The following is a 12,683-nucleotide window of genomic DNA, read 5'->3' on the forward strand; positions in this document are numbered from 1 at the left end:
CCAGTGATGTTCAAATTCCAGCTGGGATAATCTCGTTCTTGCTATCCAAAATTTCATACTGTACATTTAAAAGGAAAATACATTCTTTCTGTCTGTAAATACAGGGCAGCTGCTCTCTATCTCAGAGGATGCCTGAATTTCAACAGGGGAGGGCGAGGGATCCTTATACGTGAAGTATACGTTACAGAGTTTGTGGCAGTACTCTCCTCTGCAAGATGACTATGAACACTCTCAGTTTTACTTTTTCTGCAGTGCAAGCAAGGCAACCCTCCCCCAACAGCAATTTATTAAGGGTCCAGGCACATCTCTGAATTACGGCGCATTTTTTTCCCTCCAGTAAAACGGTTATCTCCTCAGATTTCATACACTGATAACGTTTTCTACTGTACCATTAGAATGAAATGTAGAAGCCTCAGCTTCACAGTTCTGCTGATACCGAGATAGCTGCATCCAGTCAAGAAAAGATTAAATTTATTATGATCATTGCTATTATTATTCATTGCTGAACCACCATAAAGATGAACAGCGCTTTATAAATCCAGAGGGCCTCAGGACCTAGGGCTCATTCCCACTGCTGTCGACTTCTCCCCAGCTCCATAGTTTTATCTCTCTTTCAGGAATGCCAAAACCAAAAGCAATGGTTTGATAATATTGGTGGCTATCGCTACAGTACTCACACGTTCAGCGATCATTGCCAAATGAACAGGGACATGGTCGCCTTTCAAGCCCAAGACCCTTCTAGAGCAGTATTAAAATGAAAACACTTTCTGTTCTTTTTTTCTTTCTTCACTTATCTTGAAGCCTTGTTTCATGCACAGACATTCACATACCTCACTGTACTCTAGCCATCGTTTTGATCTCAAGGATCATTAGTTATATACGTTTCTATGTTGCTTGGCTATATGTACTAAGTTATTTCATTAATAAACATTATCAACTGTATACTACATACTTATTAACTACTTCTTTCCTGAATCCCACCTATTGACAGAATTCTTGGCTTTTCACAAACACAGGCATTTTTATATCCCCATTCTTTTCACTTTCTTGTTTTTTTTTGTTTTGATTCTTTTTTACCACACATTCACAATTTCCTCAAATTTCACTTTTAAGCTGAATCCCACGGTGACCTTTTGGAAACACAAACAGCCATTCCAGCAGCTGCTCACCTGATTTCTGTCTCTGGCATTTGCGTAGCGAAACCTCTGGATGTAATAGAAGACCAGCCATGCCAGCGAGATGATCATCAGCACAATGAAGGAGATGGAGACGAACACCACAGAGGTCCGGCTGACGTACTTCTGCAAGTTGCGTGTCCCGATGGTTATGTACATCATCACAGTAATGTTCCTCTCCAGGAGGCTCACTATCTCTTTTCCTTTGGGTTCAGGAATCATTATTGCTACAACATCTTCTAGGCCTATCAGACAGGAGACAGAGAAAAGTAACATTAAGTAAGACACGTAATAAAACGATGAGTGGTTGTGGCAAGGCCAGAAAAAAAAAAAGGAAAATCAGTAACAAAAAAGCTTCTCTTTCTCCTGCTGGTTTTCACCAAGAGGAAAGTCAGATGGATCTGGCGAAGGTTTCAACTGGAACCAGTTACACACTGTGTTTCTATAAACTAATCTTGGTGAGATACGTAAAATACATTTCATGGGTTGACATAAACACATATTTCCAGTGCTACTGAGGCATACCTAGACGATATTGCTGTAAGCACGGCTGAAAGGGACACAAGCGGCCGCCAGCATCTTTCCATCCAACACTCCATATACCTTTATCATAGCTCCTTTTGCAGGGTCACGAGTCTGTCAGGGAAGCCCCTTCCAAACCTCGCATTCAGACCAGAAATACTTTCAATCACAGGTCCCTACATGGTTCCACAGCCCGAAGGCACCAAAGCCTCACTGCCCTCACCCAGGGCTGGCAACAGGAGAAGGCTGCAGGGACAAGAGCAGCTTGACATGTTCCCAGCTCACCTGCTGCCCCACACTGCCGCAGGCTCCCCGCAGCCCGAGCCCACGCAGACGTTTGGGAGCTCCTTGCTGGGAGCTGCGCTCACCAACTGATGCAAGTTGAAAGTCAAGAGCATTGTTTTATTCCACAAAAAGTGCTACTGCAGCCCAGAGATCAGTCCTTGAGGTGGTCTGCAGCATCGCTACGCAAGGACATGAATCCACGCAACCAAGAAGACAGAGGGGTGCCCACTACTGGGATGGGGCAGGAACTTCCGACAGTCCTGGCAATCTTTCTGAAGGCTCAACCCTGTAAAACAGGCTCTCCACCGATCTGATGAGCCTCCTCTCTGCACCACCTTTCCCTTCTGTACAGCGCTGTTTCGTTTTACTTGCACCACGCGCCGCTGAAACTATTTTCCTTTCATAACTTTATGTCTCCTATGTACATGACAAACACAGTCTGAAATTATCTGGGATCAGGCAGCTTGTGAAATGCCTCTTCTGGCTTTATAAATAAACTATCACTGCTTTATGGTTTAACGTTAGGGATATTCTGTTCTTCCACTTCACAAAACAAGCATGTAGGCAATTTTTACACCTAAGCTAAGTTTTACAATAGTCAAATCCTGAATCGCACTAAGCGGCTAAGGACTAACAGGATGTATTTTAATGTAGAAATGTGCTAGAAACAACAGCATGTGACACGATTGCAAGCTGGCATTTAGAGACAAAGGTACAAACTGGTGTGGGTCTGAAGTCAGAGAGATGATGCTGGGTTGGGATTTCAGAATTTCATCTGAAATCCCAGGAAATCAGCCAGCAAGTTATTAACCCCACAGCTACCTGTATTTTGACTGTGGCAGGAGGACAAATGCCTGGGGACATTTGTGGAGATGGGAAGGGACTGCTTAACCATGAATGGAGACATGAGAGGGTGACATGCATTTCCAATGGCATCTCCCTCCAAGCTGATATATTAGAACGGTTTGGGTTGGAAGGGACCTTAAAGATAATCTAGTTCCAACTCCCTTGCCAGCAGCCGCGACACCTTCCCCTAGACCAGGTTGCTCAAAGCCTCATCCAACCTGGCCTTGAACACCTCCAGGGATGGGGCAGCCACAACTCCTCTGGGCAACCTGTTCCAGTGTTTCCCCACTCTCAGAGTGAAAAATTCCTTTCCTATATCTAATCAAAATCTCCCCTCTTTCAGTTTAAAGCCATTGCCCCATGTCCTATCACTACACGCCCTTGTAAAAAGTCCCTCTCCAGCTTTCTTGCAGGCCTCCCAACCTGAGCTTCATGCGAGTAGCACCATGCCCTGGTCCTCACGGTCCAGATCAGCTGTTTCTCCACCAAAACCCCTTGAGAGGTATAAACCACGTTTTCAAAAGTATTTAGATGCTAAAAACCAGGAGGTGTCTTGCAGGACTTTGGAAATACTAAAGCAGACAGGTGGGTGACACACAATGGAAAACACTAACCATGGTGGAAACTTTATAAAATTCTGCTGGGTGCCTGGATCAACTGGAGGTACTGAAATAGCTGTGACAGACTGTTGCTACTCACACACAAAATCTGCTGCAAAGCTGGGAATTGAACCCTCCTCTCTCACGTCTCAGAGTAGAAGCACAAATCCCACCACTCTTCCTCTCGTGAGACTTCCCATCATAACACTTTCCTGATTATGAACAGGCCACTCAATAAATAGGGGGAAATCAACAGTTCGGCTGAGTCAAGTGTTTTAGATATCCATGATAGGAAACTTAACCTTTCTGCTGATACTCTTCCATAAAGCAATAATAATTTTTAGCTTTTTCCCTTTATGTGTTTGGTAAGAGCTCACCTTCTTCTACCTTTGCAACTCTTCTGATACCTGTTTATTACAAAAGGCTAATGCACACATTACCCTAACAGCCTAGGGAGAATTTGCCAAGTCTCAAAAGTGGCTGAGAAGGGCACTGGTGCCATGCCAGTAATTTTCCTGCAGTCAATATGACAAATTCTCTGGAGCAGTGCTCAGCTGTTCACATGCTTGCCTTTGTTCTCTTCCCTTTCTTTAAAGAAAATAAAAATTTTAAAATCATTCTACAAGAAAACCAAAGCAATCACCTCACACATAGCCAAAAAGAACCCATAGTGAAAAATCCCACAGTCAAAAACACTGAAATGAATTTCATCAACTCTTCTCAAAAGCCACCATTCTGACCCACTCACACTTGCCCAGTATGGATCTCAACTTCATCTTCAGTACAATCTGGTACACTGTATGAATGATGTTACCTGAAAGCCTACAAAAATGGGAGATAGAGGCAAAAAACATTTTTCAGTAGAAAATATAGGTAGTATCTTAACTGTTTAATTATCTTGACTCAAATTTCTTTTTAAAACATTAACAACATTTTAAATTTTGTTTAATTCAACTGAATATAACTTAGTATATTTCTGGAGAACTGTAAATAATAGGCATAGACCAGATGTGACATGTTGCAAATAAAGAATCACATTCAATTGTTCAATTATGAAATTAATATTTTGTAATAAGAAAACAGGTATCCCACAGTAACATCCTAATTTTCTTTAATAGTAAGGTAACGAAAAAGAGGGAGAAAAAATTTGTGATCTCCTGTATAAATTTAACCTCATTCCTGTTTTTCGCCTCCTGCCCTTTCCAGCTAAGGGACAGTGCAGCTTTCTGGTTTCAATTCATGGTGGAAACACAACTGGTTTTGAATAGGAGTGCAGCCACGGACCTCCCTTCTCCGCTCTCTCCTCCTTACATCTCTCTACCAGGATGATCTACTGTCACCTTGGGCCTGGGGACTTTTAAGATACTTTAAAAACCACTTTGAATATACTAAGTAAATTGCCATGGATATATGCTAAGTAAAACTGTGTTTAGAAATTCAAAGTAGAAGACACAACTATTGCGAAAGGAAAGCAGCTGCTTTGATTTATTCAAACCCTTACTATATTCAAATTGCAGGCTATCTGATTATTTTTTTGGAAAACATTACTATTTTTAATGAAGCATTCTTGGAAAAAAATAACCAAATCAGTAACAAATAATAATCGGGATTTTTTTTAAAAACATTTTATTGAGTTTATGCTAATTTCTCCAAGGCACTATAGAGAATTCTATTTGATCAATCAAGTCATTAGATAAGATTTTAATATCAAACACACTCAATATTGGAAAGAAAATAAAATTTTTTAAAATAGAGAAAGTAATTTATTTCCCTTTTCTCCTTCATACCACAAAACGTTTGTATTATCTCAGTTTCAGTATCTAAAGGCACGTGGGAAGCTCCGACATACATGAAAACTATACATATTAAGGAGAAATAATGTAATGAGATGGCAGCGTTAGAGGTGTGTTTCTACACCCAAGTACACATTTGTTCCACGGACTTCAAAAAAGAGAAAGTATCTGGTAATCATCAGTGTCACTGATGAAGCATCACTGAGAAGCATCACTGATGCTTCTCTAGTGAGTTAAATGCTAACGATGCCTTTCATTAAACACATCCACAATGGTAACTGCATTTTGTGGCACTCGTGCTACCCAACACATTCCTTTTCTTTTCCTGGCCAAGATCAATGCAGAGTTTGACATGAATTTTTAAGGAGCTGTCAGGATGAATCAGAGATTCATAAATCAAAGGTATTCAGGCTGCAGTGAACGGATTTTTTTTTCTTCTTCTTCTTTTTTGGCTTAGGAAACATTTAACATATCAGTGTGCTTTGCTCATGAGCCAATATCAAAACAAGTAAGGTAGACCTTACAGGCATTTGGGATGATTTAAGTCACTTTAACTTACTGAAGCATAGTCACCTAATCAAATATTTCTGGGTGGAGAAAATGTGCTGCTGGTCTTCAGGCAGCTACTTTACTTCTGGGCTCCGCACCCCTGGGCACTACGCAGGGGTGCCATTGGCACGGATATTGGCAAGCGTCAGATCGGCCCGGGCATTGCTGGCTCCCGAGGGGCCATGCTGGGCAGCTGTGGACAGGCTCAGCTTGTTTCCCAGGCACTGGCCCAAATGTGTAGCCCTGTGGCTAATCCATCGACGGCACGACAGCTGCACCAACCTGCAGCTACTTCGTTCACTTACAAATAGTTGCTCTGGAATTAGTAGTTCCTGATATACCTGTGGTTTAGGCCAGGCAGCCGGCCACTAAATGCCACACAGCCGCTCGCTCACCCTCCCTCACCCCCAAGGGATGGGCAAGAGAATTAAAGGGGAAAAGGGAAAGAGACTCGTGGGTTGAGATAAGAACAATTTAATATTAATAATAATAATATATGGATACGTATAATGATAATAATATATACAAACAAGTGAGGTACAGTATAATTGCTCACCACCTGGTGACAAACACCTGTCCCGTCCCAGTAAACGATCCCGAAACAGGTAAGTCCTGACACCACAATCCTGGATGAGTGAGAGGCGCGAAAAGAGAGCAAGAGAGAGAGAGAGCACACACTCCGATAGCGAGAGCCCTCAGAAGAGCAAAAGCCCTTTTTTCTGGTCAACTCTCATCTTTATACTGGGCATGCTGTTGCATGATATGGAATACTTCACTGGCCAATTTAGCCCTCAATCCTAAATCTAAGTTCAAATCATAAGGGGAGTTGTGGGCCCTTTGTCTTGGCCATGCTCTCCCCTATTCTGTTGTGCTCCTGCACACTTGGCAAGAACATGGGAAGCTGACAAGTCCTTGAGGTCTCAGTGCCAACTATAAACACCAGTGTGCTATCAGCATTCTTCTCATAACAAGTCCCAGACTAAAACCAAAACACAGAGCTATTCTAGCTGCTAAACAGAAGAACTAACTCTGTCCCAGCCGAAACCAGGACAATACCGAATCCCCCAAGCACTCCACCTTCCTGTGTGGGTTGTCCTGGGCTCTTCCTCACCCCAGTCTGCAGAAGAACAAGTCTCATCTCCTACTGAACTGCTAATAGCAGGAGGAACCATGGAGTGAGGGGAGATGGAGAGCGGGTCTGCAGCAGGCACCAGCTGCCCTCCAGCACCTACACGTGGCGGCGGACGACACAGCTGCGAAACAGCGATGAAGTCAGAGTGTTTTCAACGGGAAGATGCACTCTTCACAAAGACCTGGAAGACTCTCTCCAAACCTCCCTCCTCCCCACAGCGCTCGGCTACAGAAATACACTTCAGCCAGGATATGTCTTTTATGCCAAATTGCCAACTTTTTCAATAACCATCTATTGACTGGTGACAGGGGAAAAGACAGACTTCAGTTCTGTAACAGCGGCTTTTGTAGAAGAAATGAACAGATTTTATGGCCAGATGTACGTAAATTCTCCACTTTGGCCACAGGCTGTGCTAACAAACCTGTTTCTTTGTTCTGCTCTGGGAGCTTCAGTAGTGATACTGAACGTGGTCCTCTGTTGTTCTAATTAGCAGCCAGACCCCGCTGCGGTGGGCTGCAGCTTTAACACTTTGTCAAGTTTTGACGAAAGGTCTAAAAAGTGGTATGCTCCTGACCCATCTTAGAAGAGACTATTTAATTCTTCATCCTCAGCAACTGCCAGAAGTCAGTTAGAGAAATAATTGAATTATTCGAGCAGAATTCCAATTTGGGAGACATATAGAGTCTTCTCCAAGATATCCTATTAAGATGTAAATAAGGATTTCTCTAATGTTGTACATCAAAATCAAGTACTAAAGTATTTCCTCTTACGGATTTTGTAACAGAAAACTCAAATGCTATTTTCGAGTTCAGAAATTGCCCTAATAAAATAGACAGCATTCAGTCCTGCTCAGAGCCCAGGAACAGAAACCTCACAGGAGGGTGCAAGAACCTAAGCAACTCCTCCTTTACTCCTCGAAGAAATAATTTCATTTTTAGGAATCAATTTTGGTACCGACCAGCTGTCAGGGAAAAAGAGCAAACCAAAGGCAGATCTAAACAATCCGACAACCTGCCCATGCCCAGCTCTGGAGCACCCTCCCCGGGATCAGCCCGTGGTCTGTGGGTCCTGCCAGCCCCACGCAGGCTGAGCCAGCTCGGCGGCAGCGATTCCCACGTGCTCCGCAGCGCTCACTCCGCACGAGGACTTACCGTGCCACCTACCACACGAGCATCTTCCTGTTGTAGCTCCTGCTGCTGCCTGTGACCGTGTGAATGGATTTTACGGTATGATATGGATGATGTGTAATATTTTAAGGCAAATTTGAGGCAAAGCACAGACATTATTTTTTAAAGAACACTATTTTTTTTTTTTCCCCCTCCAGAACAGCAGCTCAGTTGAAAATTTAGTACTGAAGAGAATGAAAAGGAATCCATGGTGATGGAGCTATAGTGGTGATTGTCTAAGGTATAACCAAGAATGGTCTGTGGGGCTATTAGAAGATGCTACCTTTTGCTACAGACCTTGTTCTCTTTGAAAATATTATTGCTTTATAATCCTGTTTGGTTTCTTTACAATGAAATTACATGGGAAATGGTATATAGGTTCATCAGGTGGCATTTCAATTGAATTTTAATGCCATGTAAACTGTTCCAATGTTTTTACAGTTGCAACAAGGGTTCCAAGTCTTTTAGACTATCCAATGACAGTTCTATCTTAGTTCTTCTGTTCTGTATCGTGCAATTATAAGTCAATCAGAATACCAGCTGTTACCTGTTTTTCTCCTTTAAAAACAAACATAGGCTTAAATTACATTTTTATGAACTCAAAAATTACTTTTGGAAACCAAACCAATATTTTGGGAAAGCTGATTCCTGAGCTTCACCCATTTCAGAGAAGCAGCAGCGTAATATTGTTTAAACAACGTCCTAGACTCTTACAAAGGCCAACTGGGAAGCATTACAGATAAGAAATCAAACTGAGTAAAAGGACTGTTCCCTGCAGGAACTCTCCTTTATGGGACATTCATGGCATTGATCTCAAAATGAGGTATCAGTAAATGAGGCTATAGAAAAAATTGGCAAAGAGAAGAGCAAAATATATAGTAAGTAACAGTAATACATAGTCAGTACATCGTATATCACAGGTGAAATAACTACAAACGGTCATCTATAATCTCTTGCATAAACATGCCAGAGGACTAGAAAGGACACCAATTTCTAATGAGGTTTCATAACAGATATGGGCAACTACAGGTCAGGTTGTCCAAAGTTATTCAGTGAGGTTCCTCACCAAAGACTCCTAAGCAAAAAAGGTGGCTATGAATAAAATAGGAAGGGCCTCACAGGAGAAAATAAGGGGTTAAAACCCAGGATCTTGGTGTTCCAAAACATCAGAGAGCCACCAAGTACAAAGGACACCCAGGAACCACAAACTGTTCGAGGCTGGGAGAGCAATTCTGGGGTGGCAGGACTAAACGTTCACCCTGCGCTTATACTCTTCCCCAAGCAGCTGCTTTTTGCCATTACGAGAAACGCGACGCTGGGACAGATGGACCTTTGGTCTCAAACCACAGGCTTGCTTTTACATGAACTGGGAACTGAAAGTTTTATCTCCCCTGGAGAGAAGAAAGATTAAGTCAAGTCATGACAGCGAAACAGCAGGGCTGAAGTCAGAGGTCTGATGATGCCAAAAAGTCCCTCTTCGAGCCAGAGTGGAGAAACCATACCTGTTTCAGGCACTGGTGATGAACAAGAAAGGATTGGGGCTGAGACAGTTGGTACCTCTTGCTTCTCAAAGCCCCAGCCAGGACTTGACCCGATGCAGAAGGATGCGTTTCCAACATGGAGGCAGGAGGGTAGGTTGGTGCCTCAGCCCCACACTCCACTTGATATTCGAGCATCAAGCACTGAGCTGCCACCGCGGGGTACGCACACGGGCGCAAAGCAGCGGAAAGCAGTAGCGAGATGGGAGAGGCACCATCACCCCCCTAACGTTGAACACTGCTCCTGGGTCCTGCAGATGGGCCTGCCCACCTCTGCTCCCAGTGCCCGTCCCAGAAAGGTACCATCGTCACCAAGGGCAAGGGATGGGCAAGGTTTTGGACAGGATTTCACCCTACAGTGAGGGACGGCTGCAGAGCAGGATGCAGGAGTCCTTGCCTACCCGATTGCGGGGCTGGGAAAGGAAAGCAGGAGTGTGACCGTTCTCCGTCCCCGTTGCTAAAACTGAGACGCAGTGGGCAGAAGGAGCTGACGCCCTGCTAGGGTGCCCAGCCTGAGAGGCGAAAAAACTAAATGCAGGGGAAGGCCAGAAGCAAAGACAGCATAGCAGCACGTAGCCCTGCTTTTGTGGATATCAAGCTACTGAAGTTACCAGAACATGAGCTTTCACCCTATAATCTTTTTTCTTTTTTACTCTAGAGCCCTTGCTTTGCGCTGACGTCGGTGCTTTCATCTCCCCCCCCGCCCACGTTTCCAACTTGTTTTCCTTCTCTGTTTAAAAGCAGAGTGATGTTTCCTTCAACTTATCCTCTCCCTCATTTCCCGCTTCTCCTTGGCACTGTTAGCACTCGCCTTGGTCCTTTGCCCATCTTCCAAAACATTTAACTGTAAATCAGGTTTCCTTAAAAGGCAAATGCAGCAGCCATCGAGAGGGGAGCGACACCTTTCCCCTACAGCACTTTTCCGTTTTGTAAAAGAAGGAAACCCTTTTACGCAAACTATTTTTTTTTTCTTAGACAACCTTATTGTCATAAACAATTTTCATCGCAGAAGCACAAATATCTAATAGGATAATTAAGTAAACTGCGAAGAAAAAGACCCACTGATGTTAATGACTGGCTACGGTATTTAAGTAATGGATACAAAAGTTTTCTACTTGGTCCCAAAGTGAACAACAATAACCTCCATCAGAGCTGTTCTCAGTTCATTTCTTTTGATGCTAAAACCAGGAGAGGCAAGATGCTTCTGGCTGTGATCTTCCCTGTGAAAAGCAGTCTCAGCCACTCTTTATTACCGTTTAGGGACACTGAAATTTCTGTTCATGTTTTTGTAATCAATGCTGGTCTTGCTGAGGCTGTAAGAGCTCAGAATATATTGACTTCCTCTGATTTTATGCACAAACTGCAGCAAAGGAGAAAGAAGGCAAAAGTTTCGAAATGCACAAAATCAAATTCAGCACGATAGCCGCGTTTTTCCTGGGCTTAGTTCCCACAGCGTCAGCTCATCTGTCTGCTGAACTAATAAATGCTAATGAACCAACGTGGTGTTATTTATTCACACTTAATTAAAGGAAAATGGGCGGTTCTCTGAGACATTTCCTCTGACCCCAACCCAACCCAAGGCACAAATTTTCATAGAATCATAGAATGGGTTGGGTTGGAAGGGACCTTATGAAGACTGTTATCTTAACCAGGATATTACACCTGGTTATACCACTTCATTATAACTGCGAATCATTTGTACTGAAGACGTCTCTAGAAATCTCCCTTCGTTTCTAAACAACGTTTACTGTCAATGGCATATGCTGCTTGTTGTAATTCCTCTGTTATGGAATTTGCATTGCAACGCTTTATGATTTTTTTTTTTTTTTTCCCCACACGCAAGGTGGCCAGACTCACTCCTTCACGCAGGCCTTGCAGATAGGATACGCTCCAACTCAGAGCAAAATATGCTACGGGGATAATTTATTAGTAAAATACAACCTTTTCAGAGTTGTGGCATAACATGCCCGCTGTTTAAAGCAGAAGCTGCTTTGCTATCTCCGCTGGAACCGTGCCAAAAGAAAGTATGTCTTAAATAGAATCTTACATAGTCAGGGTAAAGTACAATGCAAACACAAGCTCGTTACTGCGCCGGGCGCTCTTAGAACAGGTACAAATACATTTCCATTTACAAATGGGGAAACTAGAGCAAGTGTGTTGAATGACTCCTCGATAAAGGTTCTTGAAAGATAATGGCAGAGCATCTACACCCCAGCCCTGACAAGCAGGCAGCACCCATACTCCTCCAAAAAGGCAGGTGCCCTTCCCTCTGCTAGCAAGGCAATTCGGCAAGAGCTGGTAGACAGTGTCGTCGCCCGCTCCCTGCATGGGGACACGCGTGCCAAGCTTGTCACCGTACCCCTGCTTTAATCCCTCCTCCCTTCAAACTATGGATCCCCCTCCAGGTAAGCCCGTGTTTGGGTGAATCAGGATGCTCACAGAGAACATGGCATAAAAATAGTCGGCTGGTGATCCTCGAAGGGTTGAGGAAGGCAGTACCCCTCCCTGTTGGTGACTGCTCCCCCAGTGCACCCTACGGGGAAGCACCAGCGGCCAGCAGGGGTGTGAGTTGGTGAGACCCCAGCAAGGAGCACAGCTGCTTGCTGCAAACACCAGGCCACCTACCTCTGGCATGGTCAACCACAGTGAGGACCTGCAATTCCTCTTTCCAAACTTTAATCCCATACCTTGACAACACACAAACGCATTTGGTAGAAAAGCAGTCTTACAGGTGCGCGAAGATGCACGAACGCTCAAAGATAAAAGGAGGGAAACAAATCGATGACACTGGAAGTATCCAAAGCTTATTGCATAATTAAATAACCTGTTCGGAATTACGTCCTGCTAACAGAGCTATGTGCTGTTTCTGTTTTCCAAACTTCATGAACAAAGAGTATTGAAAACACACAGAAGATTAGGAAGCGAGCATGAGGCTATACATAGAAAAAATGTAGCCGTTATTACGCAGATTAATTACAGCTTTTAACTTAACTTTAGAGACAAGACTTGGTGATTTGTCTGATGTAGTGATAAATCCTGCTTGTTTATGCATAACATCAGAGAAAGTATTAAAAAAAC

General features: G+C 43.5%; 1 protein-coding gene across 1 annotated transcript in view; it reads right to left on the reverse strand.

The window, feature by feature from the left end:
* Window positions 1-12,683, reverse strand: part of RNF150 (ring finger protein 150) — a 120,524-nt gene that overhangs the window by 46,010 nt on the left and 61,831 nt on the right. Inside the window, exon 2 of the mRNA XM_086612085.1 lies at window positions 1,170-1,420. Within this exon, the coding sequence (XP_086468211.1) occupies window positions 1,170-1,420 (251 nt within the window). The remainder of the gene's footprint in view (window positions 1-1,169; window positions 1,421-12,683) is intronic.

Source organism: Tauraco erythrolophus, chromosome 5, assembly GCF_009769465.1.
Source record: "Tauraco erythrolophus isolate bTauEry1 chromosome 5, bTauEry1.pri, whole genome shotgun sequence".
Taxonomy (NCBI): Eukaryota; Metazoa; Chordata; class Aves; order Musophagiformes; family Musophagidae; genus Tauraco; species Tauraco erythrolophus.